The 20,340-nt window shown below is 41.1% G+C and overlaps 1 protein-coding gene across 1 annotated transcript; it reads left to right on the top strand.

Annotated features, from left to right (window-relative positions):
- The first annotated feature begins 304 nt into the window (after nt 1–304).
- LOC307123471 (transitional endoplasmic reticulum ATPase) lies at nt 305–19,787 on the top strand. The gene is made up of 20 exons (XM_079812006.1): nt 305–440; nt 770–977; nt 2,201–2,312; nt 5,084–5,256; nt 5,413–5,555; nt 8,041–8,171; nt 8,235–8,366; nt 8,458–8,560; nt 9,129–9,262; nt 9,348–9,483; nt 9,557–9,669; nt 10,052–10,216; nt 10,923–11,045; nt 12,400–12,547; nt 12,656–12,720; nt 14,357–14,535; nt 14,614–14,743; nt 14,824–14,982; nt 18,374–18,525; nt 18,614–19,787. The coding sequence occupies exons 2-20, from the start codon at nt 955–957 to the stop codon at nt 18,708–18,710; spliced, it is 2,418 nt and encodes an 805-aa protein (XP_079668132.1). The 5' UTR covers nt 305–440; nt 770–954; the 3' UTR covers nt 18,711–19,787.
- Nucleotides 19,788–20,340: the final 553 nt, after the last annotated feature.

Raw genomic sequence — 20,340 nt, 5'->3', positions numbered from 1 at the left:
AGTGCCGAGTTTTGCCACTGCATGCACCACTCACATTTTCTTCAGGAAATGTACATTCAAATTGAAATTTAAACGGGTAAGAAATTAATTCATGATATCAACAATTGAATTTTAATGGTGAAAATATAATCACACATATCAACAGTTATAGTTTTACTAGTGGAAATGATTCTTGATTTCATTGTTACTAGAAAGAAAATCCAATTTCTGATATCAAGAATTTGCATTTCAACTAGTGCAAATTGAATTGTTGACATCAAGAATTCATATCCTGGGAATGTCAAAGGACAAAATGGCTTGCCATATGCTGGGATCCAGTTGTAAATGTCACAGGGTTATGATATGTGTACCATCAGCCATAAGTCAAGTCAACATAACACCAGCATCCGCCTTGATGGATGAGGGAGTTGCACAAGAATACAGCATCGTCCAATCTTTGTGTAAGTCATTGAATATCCAAGTGTTTCTTCTACTGCCCTCTTTCCGATGTTAACACTCAATGTTCAGTCTTGGTCTGATCGCACAATATGTCTCCTCGTTTGCTTTGTAATGAGAAAACTGAAAGCTTTTCGGTGTTACATGCATTAAAGTGGACATTGAGTGACACAGTGTGTGTTTGTTAGACGAAGAGGGATGTCTGGAATGAGCTGGGTGGGAAAGGGAAAAACAAGGACAACTCTTGAGATAGCTTCACAATTACTCACTGTTTGTGTACATGTGCAGGACACGTGACTCGTATTTATATGTGAGGGGATGGGTTGGGTTTCAGACGTGCCACACAAACACGTTTTCTAGGCATGGAGCCTGCATGCGATCGGGGAGAGCGTCACACACACTTGTACCGCATTGCACTGAACTGAGGACTACAGACTGGACCTGCACTTCTGACCTCTAAGGATAAGGATAGGCTGATTTCGGGCTCTTTTGCTGTGATAAACCCTGCCCTGCCCTGCTATGCCCGCCGCCGGAGCCTCAGAGTGAGTATAACCGCGGAGCTTCGGGTCCGGGAGTGTGTTTGTGTGTTTACACTGCATACGGAAGACTCCTCTAAAAAACTCAATCTTTAGCTGTTAAATATTTCAGCTCATTGTAGAGCGTTACAGTGTGCGTGAGAGTATCTTTTCCAGCTGATTTATAAGCTTTGACGGTGAAAAGTAATGTGTTTGTGTTTGTCTGGGTAGTTTGATCTTGGCAGTAGACATAACTTTGCTCTAAAAACAGATCAGTGTCACATGTAGAAACAGGAGACCAGACAGAGTGTGTGTGTGTGTGTGTGTGTGTGTGTGTGTTCACATTAGTGCAATCAATAACTGTTTTCATGTTTCATCCTCATTAAAACTCCCTGTTAAGACTATAAAATGGCCGATATACTGCAATTTTTTTCAGTTGTTTATGTTTAAATGTACACAAACCATTGATCTGTTAAAGGAACACTGTGACTTTTTGGGACTTTATCTTATTCCCCATATCCCCCAGAGTTAGACAAGTCCATACATACCATTCTCATCTCCGTGTGTGCCATAACTCTGTCTGGCACCCACCACTAGCCTAGCTTAGCACAAAGACTGGAGGTAAATGGCTCCTGCTAGCCTACTGCTCAATAATTGTCAAAATAACGCCAACATTTTCCTATTAACATGTTGTGATGTGTGTAGTTACATTGTGTACTAAGACCGACGGAAAATTAAAAGTTGTGATTTTCTAGACCGATATGACTAGGAACTATACTCTCATCTATACTCTCAAAAAGTGGGCGTGTTCCTTTAATGTTTTCTGACTGAAACCTTTCTCTCAGATGCACTTTTATGTTCAAAATGCTTGAATGATATTCTTTTCATAATTCTGCCAGTTTCTTAAAGTTCACCATAAGTAATATTAATTGTATACGTGCCATTCGGCCTATTGTAAGTGTGCAGTCTCCTGTAATATTTATATGCAGTGATTTTCAATATCGCTGATTCTGAAGAAAGACTCAGAAAAACAACAGTGGTAAGCTTTTACATGTGCTGACTTAGCTTTCATGCGTGTACCTCATTGTGTATTATTAATGTTGTGGAAAATTGAATTGTGCAGTGTGCACTGTTATAATGTGTGTGTGTGTGTGTGTGTGTGTGTGTGTGTGTGTGTGTGTGTGTGTGTGTGTGTGTGTGTGTGTGTGTGTGTGTGTGTGTGTGTGTGTGTGTGTGTGTGTGTTGGACAGTCCAAAGCCGGAGGATTTCTCCACTGCGATTCTGAAGCAGAAGATTCGACCGAATCGACTCGTCGTGGATGAAGCCACCAATGAGGACAACAGTATTGTGTGCTTGTCACAGGTAACGTGTCTATTGTTGTGTGTGGTTGAGTGTTTGAGAACAAAAATATGAATTGCTTCAAACAGGTTTCCCAAAACATCTCCATGTACAGTGGGGAGAACAAGTATTTGATACACTGCCGATTTTGCAGGTTTGTGCACTTACAAAGCATGTAGAAGTCTGTAATTTTTATCATAGGTACACTTCAACTGTGAGAGACGGAATCTAAAAATCCAGAAAATCACATTGTATGATTTTTAAATAATTAATTTGCATTTTATTGCATGACATTTATACCAGTAAGAATTCCGTCTCTCTCAGACTTGAGAAGCCCTCCTGTTCTCCACTCATTCCCTGTATTAACTGCACCTGTTTGAACTCGTTACCTGTATAAAAGACACCTGTCCACACAATCAAACAGACTCCAACCTCTCCACAATGGCCAAGACCAGAGAGCTGTGTAAGGACATCAGGGATACAATTGTAGACCTGCACAAGGCTGGGATGGGCTACAGGACAATAGGCGAGCAGCTCGTGAGAAGGCAACAACTGTTGGCGCAATTAGAAAATGGAAGAAGTTCAAGATGACGGTCAATCTCCCTCGGTCTGGGGCACCATGCAAGATCTCACCTCGTGGGGCATCAACGATCATGAGGAAGGTGAGGGATCAGCCCAGAACTACACGGGAGGACCTGGTCAATGACCTGAAGAGAGCTGGGACCACAGTCTCAAAGAAAACCATTAGTAACACACTACGCCCTCATGGATTAAAATCCTGCAGCGCACACAAGGTCCCCCTGCTCAAGCCAGCACATGTCCAGGCCCGTCTGAAGTTTGCCGATGACCATCTGGATGATCCAGTGGAGGAATGGGAGATGGTCATGTGGTCTGATGAGACAAAAATAGAGCTTTTTGGCCTAAACTCCACTCGCCGTGTTTGGAGAAAGAAGAAGGACGAGTACAACCCCAAGAACATCATCCCAACCGTGAAGCATGGAGGTGGAAACATCATTCTTTGGGGATGCTTTTCTGCAAAGGGGACAGGACGACTGTACCGTATTGAGGGGAGGATGGATGGGGCCATGTATCACGAGATCTTGGCCAACAACCTCCTTCCCTCAGTAAGAGAATGGAAGATGGGTCGTGGCTGGGTCTTCCAGCATGACAACGACCCGAAACACACAGCCAGGGCAACTAAGGAGTGGCTCCGTAAGAAGCATCTCAAGCTCCTGGAGTGGCCTAGCCAGTCTCCAGCCCTGAACCCGATAGAAAATCTTTGGAGGGAGCTGAAAGTCCGTATTGCCCAGCGACAGCCCCGAAACCTGAAGGATCTGGAGAAGGTCTGTATGGAGGAGTGGGCCAAAATCCCTGCTGCAGTGTGTGCAAACCTGCTCAAGAACTACAGGAAATGTATGATCTCTGTCATTGCAAACAAAGGTTTCTGCAGTTCTGCTTTATCTGATGTATCAAATACTTATGTCACGCAATAAAATGCTAAATAATTACTTAAAAATCGTACAATGTGATTTTCTGGATTTTTGTTTTAGATTCCGTCACTCACAGTTGAAGAGTACCTATGATAAAAAATACAGACTTCTTCATGCTTTGTAAGTGGGCAAACCTGCAAAATCGGCAGTGTATCAAATACTTGTTCTCCCCACTGTATTTCCCTGCACTCTTAGAAATTAAGGTTAAAAAAGTTTTTTTCTTTTCTTACAGCAATGCTATAGAAGAACCTTTTTTGGTAACACTTTAGTATGGGGAACACATATTCACTATTAACTATGACTTTGGCCTCAATAAACTCTTAATTTACTGCGTATTAATAGTTAGTATGGTAGTTTTTGTAGCGTTTAAGTTTAGGTATTGTTAGGATTAAGGGATGTGAATATGGTCAGGCAGAATAAGATATTAATATGTGCTTTACGTATTCATAAACAGCCAATATCCTAGTAATATGAATGCTAATAAGCAACTAGTTAACAGTGAGAATTAAACCCTAAAATAAAGTGTTACTCCTTTTTTTTTTTTGTTGTGAAGAACCTTTATTTTCAGGGCTTGACATAGTGGTTTTCCAAAGTTGCTAGCCACAATTTTGACTGTGATACCATTGGGAAAACTGCCATATAGATATTTTTAGTATTATCTCATAATTTGGCAGCAGGTTTATTAGGCTGCTGTCACTTTAAGACCTGACACACGGATCCATTATACTGTTACACATGTGTTTTCTTTCTCAACTATTTACGTTCACTGAAAACAGAACTGTTTGTGTGAATACTCGCCAATACTGGTATTCAGACATAATTTTGTGTGTTTTTGACTGTTTAAGCACAAAAACGTACTCAATTTAGTACTGAGAGACGGCTTTATGTGTGCGTACTTTGGGTGTGAGCACAAAATCAGCAGGAATGAGTAAAATTACGCACAATCCCACTGCGAAATTCAAGCCCTGTAACACCAACAATATTCATCTGGAGCAAATGAAGCGAGCGAGTGAGTGGAGGCGGGTTTGTGTCACTCACTGTCGGAGAGATGAGAGAGAGAGAGAAAGAGACGCTGGTATTGTGTGTCTTTTCTGTGGGAAATGAGTATTGGAAAAGTTTCAGATATTTCAGTAAAAAAATCTATATTTTTGACAGCACTGCATTGCACTTAGTTTATTATTTCAGATGTCCTTTAAAAAGAGTACAATTGAAAAATGTATATATGAAATTCAACCCGCCAAAGTGGCCAGTAGGAGTGACTGCGTTACACGCCTCTGTGTGTGTGTGTGTGTGTGTGTGTTCCAGGTTAAAATGGAGGAGCTGCAGATGTTCCGCGGAGACACGGTGGTGTTGCGCGGTCGGAAACGCAAACAGACGGTCTGCATCGTTCTCACAGACGAAACGTGCAGCAACGAGCGCGTGCGCATGAACAGGGTCACCCGCAACAACCTGCGTGTGCGCCTCGGTGATGTCATCAGGTGTGCGGCGATGACATCAGGCTTTACTGATGCCCCTGCATTTCCCAGCAAGGGCATTGAATACATTTATTTAAAAAGCCTTAGCTGTTGCTAGTGTTAAAGCCAAATCTACTGTGGTACTCACACACGTGTGTGTGTGTTTGTGTGTGTGTGTAGTATCCACCCCTGTCCAGATGTGAAATATGGGAAGCGCATCCATGTTCTACCCATTGATGACACTATCGAGGGGCTGACGGGTAACCTGTTCGACGTCTTCCTGAAGCCGTATTTCCTGGAGGCCTACCGACCGGTTCACAAAGGTACACATGCTCATTCAGACAGTGAGTTTAGTTTCGCACATGTCTGTTTCAGATCTGCGTTAAGCTTTAGATTGACATTTGGACAGCTGGGGTTAAGAGAAGAATCCGGTCCAGGGAAGGATTAGACGATAAGCCAGGGTTTTGATGTTTGCAACATCATTATTTTGCAGGCTAATCCACTTAAAGGTGGGGTGAGTGCTTTCTGGTAACCGATGTTGATTTCAAATCACCAAAACAAACACACCCATATTTTGATAGCTCCGCCCCACACACACACGTAACGACTTTGGCGGAATCTGCTGTGCCAGCCGCCCAAGGGTAATCCAGGTCGAATGTTCAATGAGAAAGCCATCCCTTAAATCCCAAAAACACAAACACAGCTCTCATGTAAACTCAATAGCAATAGCACGAGCACGACAGTCCAACTAACGGACATTTTACAATTATGACCAGATTAGAGGGTTATATCGATCACTAAAAGAGGAACCAGAGGAAACAAGCATATATTAGGCGTTTATTATCTTACTTTTCGGACACACTTTGGGAGCTGACGCTTGAAACAGACAGCAAGGAGGTTTATATGATCCAGTCTTTATCATCGCTGAAGTAAACAACAATACGATCGCAAATGGACAAGCAAGCAAACATGACACACGAGCATATTCAAGCAAAGGCCAGCATATATTAGTTCTGTGAAACACAATCAATGTCACTCGCCTCTGGAGAAGAAATAAAGCAACGCTCGCTCCTTGAGTTCTCTCCAGCGCTGGAAAGCTGACCGTAAGCCTTCTCTTGTTCCACATCTTCCACATGTGTTTTAAATCTGCCATCTCTCTCTTTCTGTCGTCGCTCGGCTAATGTCCGTCCTGTGTCGTGTGTTTTGAATAATGACATGCACTGATCGCTCTCTTCTCTTCTCCCTGTCATTAGTAGACACGCCCCTTACTGCTGATTGGCTATCAGTTTGTTTTGGTACTCGGCCCGAGACACTTTTCTAAAGCAGTTTTGAAATAACACTTACCCCACCTTTAATCAAACACTCAATCAATGGCAATAATCTCAAAATATTGTCTAATTAATACGCCAATTATTATTTTTATACTATTCTAGTATTTATTAATATATTTTAATATTTTCAGTTTGTAATTTTATGTCATTTTTAAAAGAAAAATACATATTTTTATTTCAGTTTTAGTACTTCAACTTATTTTATTTTGACTAGTTGCCAAGGAAACCTTTCTCATTTTTATTCCTTTCCTTTAAGGTTTTTCATCTGATATTTACAGTCAAACCAAAAATGATTCAGACGGCAGATATATTTGTTTTACTAGTGTGTGCAGGACACTATAGTTCATTTATGTAAGTGAGGAGAGCAAAATACAGTAAACTGTGATATATTATACAGCAAAATTCTTCATACAGTGACTACCAGAACACTTAGAGCTGAGCATGTTTTGCTGAAGTGTTTTCTCTTTAATTGCTAATGTGACCTTTGACACCACAGACTCAACAAAATGAAGCATTGCTTGGTCATCGGTTGACCTAAATTGGTATTATCTAATTGTGTTCTTAAATTTGCCGATTGTAATCCATTACATCCCTTTCTATCAAAGTTATCTGACATTATCAAGACGATTTTGTTCTGACACAGTTTAACTCTGAGCTCTTGTCATATTTTATTACCATTTTCTAAACTAAAGCCAATAAACACCATCGCCTCTGTCGCCTTAGCTTTGGAAGTCATAATTAAGAGAATTTTTTTTGAAAATATGATTTAAAATGTTCTCATTATTAGATAAAAAGTCAAAAATATGATTTTAAAAGTCATAATAGTGAGATAAAAAGTCAAAAATACGAGCTGCTAAGTCATAATTATAAGATAAAATGTTGAAAATATGATTTTAAAAGTCTTCATTATTAGATAAAAAGTCAAAAATATGACATGCTAAGTCATTGTGAGATGGACTTTTTGTCCTAAAAATTCTGAGATAAAAAAAATTCAAAATTTTGGATTTAAAGTCAAAATTATAACTTACAAATCTAAATTATGATTAAAAGTCCTAATAATGAATTATGACCAAAACACACACTAAGACATTTAAGAGATGAAATCATTCTTTTAATTATTTATTTTTTTGATTCACACTTATAATAATAATATTTACATTATTGTGCAATATATTTTTTTTACATGCGTTTTTACGTTTTGAAATCAGTTTTTACAACAGAAATGAATCAATCAAAAACTTACTTTAGCTTTTCATCTAAAACTAAATTAATGTCCTATCATGTTGAAGGTGTCTGGATACATTTTGGTTTGACTGTATATTTAATTTTACTACAGCTTTATTTCAAATAATATTTTTTTCTTTAATGCAACAGATATGAACTAGTTTTCTACAGCACCCGCTGGTCTACACAACATATTTCATATCTCATTATGCACCCAAATTGATAATGGAGTTTGTTTTGCCACTTCCCGCAGGGGATATTTTCCTGGTCCGAGGAGGCATGCGAGCAGTGGAGTTTAAAGTGGTAGAAACAGACCCCGTCCCACACTGCATTGTGGCCCCGGATACCATTGTCCACTGTGAGGGAGAACCAATCAAACGAGAGGTATGTGTGATTTGATCATACCTGCAGAGAGTTGGCCCCGCCTCATGATGTCATATGTCGCAGGATGAGGAGGAGAGTCTGAATGACATCGGGTATGACGACATCGGGGGTTGCCGCAAGCAGCTGGCTCAGATTAAAGAGATGGTGGAGCTCCCTCTCAGACACCCCGGCCTGTTCAAAGCCATCGGAGTCAAGGCAAGAATCACGACACGCATCTAGCTGAATATCCATACACTCATCTAGACGGAAAATCACTCACACACACCAATTCCCTGTGCTTCCTCAGCCTCCGAGGGGGATTCTGCTGTACGGTCCACCCGGGACGGGCAAGACGCTGGTGGCTCGCGCTGTAGCCAATGAGACGGGAGCTTTCTTCTTTCTCATCAATGGTACAAACACACGGTCTGGAACTGAGAACGCTAAAAGACATGTACTAATATTATCAAATCGATGGCACTGACATCCTTGGATTGAACTGACTTGAATATTGACAATATTGTCTTCTGTAGAGCTGCTTATAGCTGAATTGAACTCATTTCATAATTGATTGACTTTACCAGTTATTGAACTAAACTGAATGTTATTTACTGTGAAGCTGCTCTGAAACAATCTGTGAAAAAAAAAAATGCTTATGAGTCTATGATTGGATCATAATTGCAGTGATTCCAATCCTTGACCCCTCAGCATTTGCAACTGAATGCCACTTATTGACTTTCACATTTACTTCCAAAACACTTCATTTGGTTTCCACATCGTATTGTGCAATCACACATATACGTGTATTTACCTTTTAAGCCAGACGGATGATCCTTGTGACAAATGATTTTGTTCTGGACAAAACAAGATGATAATATGCCAAATATTGTGTCACTAACATGTTGATGATGTTCTTCCAGGGCTTTAAGCTCTTTCGGTGGTGCATTTCCTGTCCTTTAAGTTGTTGCTTTCGTATCCCAGGTCCCGAAATCATGAGCAAACTTGCAGGAGAGTCTGAGAGCAACCTGAGGAAAGCCTTCGAGGAGGCCGAAAAAAATGCCCCTGCTATCATTTTCATCGATGAGCTGGATGCCATCGCTCCGAAACGAGAGAAGGTGCGGAGAAGAGAAAGAGAGACAGGCATGTTGTGTGTACAGTCAGACGTTTGTCACTGGTGTGACGGTTGTGTCATGTTTGCAGACTCACGGTGAGGTTGAGCGGAGGATCGTCTCTCAGCTGCTCACCCTGATGGACGGCCTGAAACAACGCGTTCATGTTGTGGTCATGGCAGCCACAAACAGACCCAACAGTGTGGATCCCGCTCTTCGGCGCTTTGGTGCGAACATACACAAATGCACATATAAGGGATTCATTCAAATGAATGGCTCAAAACTGGCTCCTTTGTGCAGGTCGTTTTGATCGAGAGATTGACATTGGCATCCCTGATTCCACCGGCAGGCTGGAGATTTTACAGATTCACACCAAGAACATGAAACTATCGGAAGATGTGGACCTGGAGAAGGTGAGAATGAGAGAGTGATGGAGGGTCTAATTCAGGAAGTCCCAATTCCAGTCCTCGCCGCTCTGTCTCTCTTATCTGACACGCCCAGTTGAGGGGTCATCCGTAAGTGCGCTGCGAAGTGGACTTCAAAGGGATGTGCTCAGGGAATAGGGAACAGACATAGGGTTTCAATCAGATCCTGAGCTCATGAAACAGTATAGCCGCGTTTCCACCGCGGGAACTTCCCCCAGGGACTTTATTTTCTGAGAATGTACTGAACTAGGGAGCTGATTGGGATGCATCCACACAATCTGTGCAGAGCTGGGAGGCGAGAGGACTGGCATTGGGAATCCCTGGTTTCATTCATGTGCAGATATGTCATAACCGTTTCTGTTTATGATAGATTGGCGCTGAAACGCATGGGCATGTGGGAGCAGATATGGCCGCTCTGTGTTCAGAGGCAGCGCTGCAGGCCATCCGCAAAAAGATGACCTTCATTGATCTGGAGGACGACAGTATCGATGCAGAGATTCTCAACTCACTGGCCGTCACCATGGATGACTTCAAGGTCAGCTTCAACATTCACACTCAAACACCACATTCTGCTCGTATTCTTCAGTACCAGAGGACAAACCTATTACTCAGACTTTGCTCTTTCATTGATCCAGAGACATGATGGACATCTTGATGTTGCATTTAAGTATCAATTTGCATCTGATGTCTCTACTCAAATTCAAAATGACAAAATTAATGAATGTACTTTTAACTGATTAAAAAAGAAGCGGTGAGGGATGGATGTAGTATTGAGCCACTGAAGGGACATAGTGATGGCTTTGTGGCAAAATTACGATATTTCAGTGCTTTTGTGAGCAAATGAAAAGTTTCTTGGGGGGATGCAATAGTTCTGCAAGCGAACACAAAACCACTGGAACGATTTCTCCTCCAATCTCATATTTTTTTCAATTGTCATGCCACTAGGTCCTCACTAGGTCACATCTATTTTTTTTTACTACCATGTGTTTCTGGATTCATTTTCATACTCCAAACCTCGAAAGCTAGAGATGACATAAATATACTTATTTATCTCTTTTGGAACTTATCCTTTGAGATTACTGGGGTCTTTTTTTCTCAGTATAAACATCTGAGAAGCATGAGTCCTAAGCAAAAGTTTTCATTTGCTTTCCATTTATTCTCATTATTGTCTACCAGAAACAATCGACTTATCAAAGAGATCTCATTTGTGAATTGTATCTGTTGTTTTTTGCCTCTTCCAGTGGGCTCTAAGTCAGAGTAACCCATCTGCCCTGAGGGAGACTTTAGTGGAGGTTCCTCAGGTAAACTGGGAGGACATTGGTGGACTTGAGGAGGTGAAGCGAGAGCTACAGGAGCTTGTGCAGGTAAACCACAGACATACACACACTTACAAATGGACTAAAACTAACTTTTTGCCATACCTGCCAATGGCCGATGACTTAAGAAAAATGTCCCGGCCATAAATATTTTAATATTTTTTACCAGCCATGAAACATAGATTAATCCTTATTAACTAAAAGTCATTCACTCAAGAGCAATGTTGTTTGATTAACATTAAAAACACAGACAGCTAGACTTTATAGAATGGGTCTGACAAATAATAACGTTTGTTGAAAATGTCAAAAGGACATTTTATTCACTGTATCTGGGAGTGTCCACTTATTCAACCGTTAAGGCACCAAATTTTAAATATTTTGCGCAAATGGCTTGGAACAACAATACCATTATCACCAAAATCATGTCTACTGGGAGACATGGAGGGGGTCTCTGTGATGGCTAGAGTAATTTTGAAACACTGGAAAACTCCCAAAACCCCAGAGTTAAAAGAATGGGTCAACATAATGACAAAGACAGCCTCGTATGAACGTTTGCTCTACAAACTACATAATAAGAAGAACAGCGCATGTGTCCCTGTGTGTATCCCTGTCTGGGAAGATTTTTAGTCTTATGTGACACAATGACTCTGACTTATCATTATTTTGCACTACTTAGATACAAGATCCTGTAATTATTTATTTATTTTTATTTTCATCTTTTTCTCTCTCTGTCCCTTTTCCCTCATTTTGTATTGCGTTTAATTCAGTTAATTCCAACCAGTGTCTATATTTTGGCCGGATATGTAGCATTTGTATGTATCTTTAATCTGTGTTTTGTATGATATTGTCATGTACCGGATAAGCCGCAGGAATATTTGACTGCTGTCACTTTAAGAGATAATGCACGGATCCAATACACTGACACACATGTGTTTTATTCCTCAACTGTTTATGTTCAGATAAGACATCACTGACTATGGATACTTGCCAAGACGGCCATTTTGACATCATTTTGTTTACTATGTCTATTCAAGCGCAAGACATGAAAAAGTGCTCAGTTAAATATTCGCTAGTGGATTTCTGAGTGGGCACTTTGGATGTTTGCGCACAGCTAATTATTATTATTTTTTTCTGTCTACTTAAGCTTAGATATTTAAATTGTCATGGCTTAAACTTCTGTGACGATGCAGCATCACCCCGTCAACTGTCCCGAGTGTGTTCATGTTCTCACAATTTTGCATTGTTAGAATTCATAAAAACGTGACCGGCCAACTGCTGATTGACACTGATTTTTCCTCACATTTGGTGCTTGGCGAGTGTTAATATTAGGCCCTGCAAACAGGTATGAAGTGGTCATTCACACTCTCTTGCTCACTTTCTCTCTCTCTCTCTCTCTGTTAAGTATCCTGTGGAGTATCCCGATAAATTCCTGAAGTTTGGAATGACTCCATCTCGAGGGGTTTTATTCTACGGTCCACCTGGTTGTGGCAAAACCCTACTTGCTAAAGCCATTGCCAACGAGTGCCAGGCCAACTTTGTGTCCATTAAAGGTGTGTGTCTGTGTGTGTGAGAGAACAGAGTGAAGTTAAAAAAGCATAGGTTGAGTATGTGTATATTAGTGTGTGTGTAATCTGCTCCATATTTTGTATTGATTGCAGGCCCAGAGCTGCTCACCATGTGGTTTGGTGAATCAGAGGCAAACGTCAGAGATGTGTTTGATAAGGTGAACAAAGAGTATGGCGCTGTTTTACATGTGGTTTTAACATGCGTCTCAAATCGGTTTCCTGTGATCCTTCAAGAAACACATTTGGTTTTTGACCTTTTAAAAATGTGTACAATTCACCAAATTACGCATGGAGTCGCATTAAGATCTCTGGGATTGAACCACAACAGGCCTTTACAACGAAGATACCACAAGACAAGTTTGTTAAGAACCAGAACCTAAAAGGATATTAAGATATCTTTAATAATTCTTGAGTTACAGGCATGCAAACTTGGGGTAAAAAAACCCCCACAAGTAGTGCTTTTTCGCATTTTTAGGAAAAACGGTCATCATTGGCATATATTGTTACAAAGATTTGTAAAGTAAACAGATTTAACGAATAGACCTACCAATCTCTGTGTAAAAATAAAATAATGATGCAGCCATCTTTTTTTAAAGGGTTAGTTCACCCAAAAATGAAAATTCTGTCATTAATTCCTCACCCTCATGTCGTTCGACACCCGTAAGACCTCCGTTCATATTCGGAACACAAATGAAGATATTTTAGTGTAAAGCTGATGGCTGAGAAAGGCTTCAGATAGGCCTCCATTGGCATTCAGTACACTTATACTCCCAAGACCGATAAAAGGCACTAAAAATGTCGTTACAAAGTCCATCTCACCACAGTGACTTCCGATGCGACGACAATAGTTTTTGTGGGAAAAAAAATCAAAATAACACCTTTTTCCAACTTGTTGTTACTGCCTTCCGTGTGTGCCTCCACGACGCATGCGCGAGAATATGACGCAGATGCGGCGTTCGGACAGATGACCCAGAAGCGATTTGTTTACGAGCAGAGGAAGACGCGCGTGTCTAAGCTGTTGGATTCTACATTGATCGTGCTTTAGGTCTCGGCGTTGTTCTCAAAATGGGGCTTAAGTGTGTATTTCGCTAGGTCATATGCTCGCGCATGCGTCGTGGAGGCACACGCGGAAGGCAATAACAAGCTGGATAAAGGTGTTATTTTGATTTTTTTTTGCGCACAAAAACTATTGTCGTCGCATCGTAAGATTATTGTAGAGTCACTGTGGTGAGATGGACTTTGTAACAACGTTTTGAGTGCCTTTTATGGGTCTTGGGAGTATAAGTGTACTGAATGCCAATGGAGGCCTATATGAAGCCTTTCTCAGCCATCAGCTTTACACTAAAATATCTTCATTTGTGTTCCGAATATGAACGGAGGTCTTACGGGTGTCGAACGACATAAAGGGTTAGTTCACCCAAAAATGAAAATTCTGTCATTAATTACTCACCCTTAAGTCATTTTACCCCTTTGTAATTTTACATTTTGACGCCCCCTCAACAAAAAGATGAATTTCTCAGTAAATATACATTCGTGGCATTTAATATTTTGGCTTTCTTCTTCATTTTAATGTATTTTGTTCACCAGAAAAAAGCTAAAATCAAAATATTTTTTTTAGCCGGGGACCTCTGGTTGAGTTGACATGGAATGACCCAAATGTGTTTTAACCGGTTCCCTCAAAATGTGGTTTTAATGTTCCACTCATAAAGCTTTCTCAACCCCATTTAAAATATATGTGTGTTCGCATTCGCACAAAAATCATATCACATGTTGCTTGTGTTGTCGTGGTAACAGGCACGGCAGGCGGCCCCATGCATTCTGTTCTTTGACGAGCTGGACTCTATTGCTAAATCACGAGGGGGCGGAGCTGGAGATGCAGGAGGTGCGGCCGACAGGGTCATCAACCAGATCTTGACAGAAATGGATGGGATGAGCGACAAGAAGAACGTCTTTATCATTGGTGCCACCAACAGGTAAAAAGACATGTGACTAAAAGTGGATAAAGTGAGGAAGGGATGTGCTCAGAGTCCAATCCTGCCTGTCGCTCTTAGGCCTGATATCATAGATCCTGCAATCCTGAGACCCGGTCGCTTGGATCAGTTGATTTACATCCCTCTCCCTGACGTGGGCTCCCGCTCCGCCATCCTACGCGCCAACCTCCGCAAGTCCCCAGTCGCTAAGGTCATTCACACACACAGACCAAACATGCATCTCCACATGAAACCACCGTCTAACCGTGTGTTTCTTTGTGCGCTCCTCAGGACGTAGACCTGGCGTATCTGTCCCGGATAACCGAGGGTTTCTCAGGAGCAGACCTGACTGAGATCTGCCAGAGGGCCTGTAAGCTCGCTATCAGAGAAGCCATAGAGGCAGAGATCCGTGTTGAGAGACAGCGGCAAGCCAGGAAAGAGACTGCTATGGTTAGTGCGTATGTGAAGGAGAACGCCATTGTACTGTGCTATCCAGCCGTGTGTGTGCTGTGCTGAACACAAATTTAGAGAGAGTGGTAAAGGGCAGCTGACTTTCATAGCTTGCCTTGGACTGGCCACTAACAAAACAAAACTACATGAAAAACGCACTTGCGTTAAGAACACAGTGTAACGGGGTGAGGAACCACACGTCAAGAGGACTTTGATAAAGGCCCTGGAGGGTGAATTTATTGAGAGGTTTAGTGTCGTAGTGAAGTGCGCTGGTGGTCCGTGATCCGCCTCTGGGTTTCCTCTGGGTGTCCATATCGAGCTCACATGCTGGGGCCGGCCGGTCACACACTGCTTTCTGGAAGAAAGGTACAAGAGGCATTAGCGTGAAGTCTTCTGGAGACGTGTCTCACCGGTGTGTGTCAGGCGATGGCTTACCCTGTTCCAGTATGATTTACCCCAGTTTACCCCGATGGCTTTTGTAGTCGTGCTCTAACGAGCTTCAGCTGTGGCCGGCCTGTGCTAAACGTGCGCAGGTGTTTCCTCTCTGCTTCCAGGGCGACGCTGATGAGTGCTCGGGACACGGTCAATCAATAGATTCTTCTGTCCACCCTCAGTGCTTGGTCCTCTCCTCTTCTCCATCTACACTACTTCTTTGGGTCCCATCATTCAGGCACATGGCTTCTCATATCACTGCTATGCTGATGACACTCAGCTCTACCTTTCATTCCAACCAGACGACCCCACAGTAGCTGCACGAATCTCCAGCTGTCTGGCTGACATCTCTGCATGGATGAGTAAAAATCACCTACAGCTCAACCTGGCAAAGACTGAGTTCCTCATCTTTCCCGCCAGTCCCACTATGCAACATGACTTCACCATCCAGTTAGGTGCATCCCTGATCTCCCAGTCAAAATCAGTCAGAAATCTTGGAGTTACATTTGATGACCAGTTGTCCTTCAGAGATCACATTGCTAAGACAGCTCGCTCATGCAGGTTTGCGCTCTACAACATCAGGAAGATCAGACCGTTCCTAACAGAACACGCAACACAGCTTCTTGTCCAGGCCCTGGTTATTTCTAGACTTGACTACTGCAATGCGCTTCTGGCTGGACTCCCCTCTTGTGCGATCCAAACACTTCGAATGATCCAGAATGCAGCGGCACGTCTGGTCTTCAACGAGCCCAAAAGGACCCACGTCACACCACTCTTCATCTCTCTGCACTGGCTACCACTCGCTGCTCGCATCAAGTTTAAGGCGCTGACGCTTGCCTACAGAACCACCACGCGCTCAGCTCCTGCATACTTTGACTCGATTCTACAAATCCACACCCCCACCAGAAGCTTTCGTTCAGCCAATGAGCGAAGGCTTGTGGTACCATCACAGAGAGGCAAAAAATCCCTTTCCAGAACATTTTCATTCAACGTTCCCAGCTGGTGGAACGATCTTCCCAACGCCATCCGGAACGCAGAATCATTGACATCATTCAAAAGTCAACTAAAAACTCAGCTCTTCCGTGAGCACTTAACCTCATTAATAATAAAAAAGACTTTCCTTTTCTCTTTCTCCTCCTTTCTTTCCCTCCCTACTCTAGCCTGTGCTACCCTGAGCAATGTACACGGTCTCAATATTTCAGGCACTTGTTGCACCTACTGGACTCTTCACGACCAATCGCTTTGTGTACCCCCAAGTTGTAAGTCGCTTTGGATAAAAGCGTCTGCTAAATGCATAAATGTAAATGTGACACGCGTCACAACACACAATGAATATGGCGATTGCAGAAATGGAAATATGTATTTATTATCCGTCCTACTCGACCCGCTCCGAGCAGGATTCGAACCTAGGTTACGTTACACTCTCCCCCCAAACCTCACTCCCATCCGGGTCACGGCACCAAATGTAACCGGTTCTACCCAGCCCGCTCCAAGCTGGATTCAAACTGTGGTCTCCGGCATGGGAGGCGGCCGCTAACAAGGAGGCTAAAGACCACAGGCTTGATGTCAGACTTTATTACTCACTTTAAATATTGTATTGAAACAATCTCCCTCACTCAAGTTATGTTAGCAACCGTTGTTAAAAAAAATATATATATATATATATTAGGGGTGTAACGGTACACGTATTCGTATTGAACCGTTTCGGTACAAGGCTCTCGGTTCGGTGCACGCGTGTACCGAACGGTTATGAATGCAATCTTTAACAGTCGGCTTGTTTAAAGCGCGGAACACACTTCAATCCTAGTTCCCACACGAACATATTGAGTATTCAGTCCATTTTATCACGAAATTCAAACGATAAATGCATTTTAATGCTCTTTAATGTTACGTGACTGATAGACGCGTATCAGTTCAACTTCAAGCGGCAGCGCGCGCCGCGCGAGTGAACGCGTCGGGATGAGGAAGAGAATAAATATAAATTAATATCTTGTTGAGGATACATTACAACTTACTGAAACGTATCATATGTTGTGTAATCACTCCATCGGTGATTCAACCGCGGAAAGACAATAAAACAGCTGGTAAACAATGTCGTGTAGAATCACGTTTACCTCAGAAGTCATTCAGTGTCCACAGCTGTGAGTTCACTAACGTTAGAGAGATTAACTCTTTCACTGAATACATGCACTATATTAGCCTATATATTCATTATATTAGCCTATATATATTCATTATATACTACTTAGCCTGTTAGTGATGTCTTGTTTATTTAATGTATGTTTAAATAAACCTGTCATTAAAATTACAGCCACTAAATGATTATATTTCAACAAAAAATTGGAGAAAAAATTATAATAATTCGATTTAGAAGTTACTGCAAAAACTGCCTTATGTGAAGCTTATGAGTGTTGATTATTATATCTAAAAATAAATAGCAACTGAATTTAGGCTAATAGTTTGGGCTCTGTTGTTAATCTTTAATAGCAATATGTAAGTAAGGGCTCCCTATATAGTTTACAGCATTATCTTTAAGAAACTTTTAGTTCTAACTGAATTAATTTAAGGACAGACACAAATTTTTTTCATTAAACCACTGTTGAATAAAAATTAATAAAAAGCAATTTTGTAAAACTGCTGTACCGAATCCGTACCGAACCGTGACTTCAAAACCGAGGTACGTACCGAACCGTCAGTTTTGTGTACCGTTACACCCCTAATATATATATATATATATATATATATATATATAAACTAGTCAACCTCACTAATCAAATGTCAAACTAGATGACCATTCCCATGTGTCCGAGCAGATCATTCTCATTTATAATGAATCAGACCCCTCAGCTTCATACTAATGTGTCTAAACAGTTTATATTGTGTGTTTAGAGTGTGATATACAAAGAAATAGAAACACATGATTCATACCTTTGTATCATACCTTCATAACTGTTTCCAGGATGATGATTATGACCCGGTGCCTGAGATCAGGAAGGATCATTTTGAGGAAGCCATGAGATTTGCCCGTCGGTCTGTTAGTGATAATGACATACGGAAGTATGAGATGTTTGCCCAGACTCTTCAGCAGAGCCGTGGATTTGGGAACTTCAGGTACTCAAACACACAAATCATACCTCATATCATACCTCATTTTGTAATGTAAATAATCTCTTTCTTTCACTCTTTGACTGATCGCCAGGTTTCCCACAGAAGCTCAGCCAGGTGGAGGTCAGGGGTCAGGCCAAGGCTCTGGGGGTCAATTCAGAAATGATGGAGATGATGATCTCTATCAGTAATCGAGGTCAACTTCCTCTACCAGCCCAACATCTGGTGTGTGCAACAGGGAAGAGAAGAGATTAAACTCACTTGTCGCTACTGGAATCGGCACATTATGATTTATTAAAGGGATAGTTCAACCAAAAATGAAAATGCTGTCATTTACTCGCACAAAAGAAGATATTTTCAAGAATATGGGTAACCAAAGTTGATGGACCCCATTGAGTTCCCGTATGGAAAAAATAATACAATGGAAGTCAATGGGGCCCATCAATTGTTTGGTTACCCACATTCTTCAAAATATCTTCTTTTGTGTTCAACAGAAGAAAGAAATTCATGGGGCGAGTAAATGATGACATAATTTGGGTCTAACTATCCCTTTAATAGTGGAAAACAACCAATATCTGTATGCTTTTTTTATTAAGATTATTTTGATTAATCTCTTTTAGTTCTGCCATAAACTAATGTCAGAAATATTGAATTTTTTCAGCGGTGTAAAGTTTTTGAGTAAATGTAATTAGTTACTGTACTTGAGTATATTTTTGTCTACTTTGTAGTTTGACTGAGTATCAAGGATATTATCAACTATAACTCTCTACTTGTAAATGTACTCTTTATGCCAATGAATTTGTAGAGCTTATGGTAAAAGAGCAATTACATTTTGCATGGCACCTAACTTTTTCTGCAGCTGATTATTTCTGCTATATAAGAAGTGATATCGCCATCGACAGTGCTTTGATGGTACTATATCTTGTGCGATTTGCCCTTGTCGACCTTACTTTACGTGAATGTGAGTGCATTAGCAGGTAGCTGTGATTCATAAGATGAGGACATGACTGCGAAACCAGTCCAGTTCAAGTAGGCTTTGACTATTTAATTTTACTTAATATTATTCTATTTATCTGTTATATTGAAGAGAACATTTTAAAGGATATTGGTTTACTTATGCCCTTTTTTAAACACTTTGAGCTTAACTGAGACTTGAGTGTCTGTAGACGTTTAAGAGGTGTGTTGTGATGTGTGCTTGATTTATTGCAATTCTGAAGTGTCCGGTTTTATTTTAAGAAAATAAACATGTGATTGCTCTCCTCGAAATCAACTGTTTCATGTTTTTTTTACTGGCATGTCTCTTAGGTGTTGAGGACTAGTGCATCTTTGAGCCCACATTCAGAAATACTTCAGTAGTCTGCTGTTAAAATCAGATACTTTAACCAATGGTTTCAGAGACGAGGCTTTAAGGATTAGTTCACTTCAAAATTAAAATTTCCTGATAATTTACTCACCCCCTTCTCATCCAAGATGTCTTTCTTTCTTCAGTCGAAAATAAATTAAAAAAAATGTAAGGAAAACATTTCAGGATTTTTCTCCTTATAAGGGTTTGCAATGACTTGATAATATAGACAGATGTATCTGATTAGGGTTTTGATTAGGGTACCTGGCAGATACACAGGTACAGGATTGGGCAAAATGACTCCATTACACAGTTCAGATCAAAACCCTAATCAGATACATCTGTCTATATTATCAAGTGCTCCTGAAGATCCCATAGCTGGTTCAGTTGACCAGGGTCTTAATATGTCACCATGTCAATGTAATAGCCTATAGGTTTTAAAAACAAGACAGTAAACTCAACTTTGTTTATATGTTCAA

Source organism: Gobio gobio, assembly GCF_949357685.1.
Source record: "Gobio gobio genome assembly, chromosome: 3".
Lineage (NCBI taxonomy): Eukaryota > Metazoa > Chordata > Actinopteri > Cypriniformes > Gobionidae > Gobio > Gobio gobio.
Note: the sequence above shows the minus strand (reverse complement) of the source record. Positions and strands in the feature narration are given on the sequence as shown.

Bases quoted from the DNA above. Each gene is read 5' to 3' on its own strand.
- LOC307123471 (XM_079812006.1), top strand. From the start codon at position 955: ATGCCCGCCGCCGGAGCCTCAGA. The intron at 11,046-12,399 runs GTAAACCACAGA...CTCTCTGTTAAG, and splicing joins AGCTACAGGAGCTTGTGCAG to TATCCTGTGGAGTATCCCGA. The intron at 14,744-14,823 runs GTCATTCACACA...TGCGCTCCTCAG, and splicing joins GCAAGTCCCCAGTCGCTAAG to GACGTAGACCTGGCGTATCT.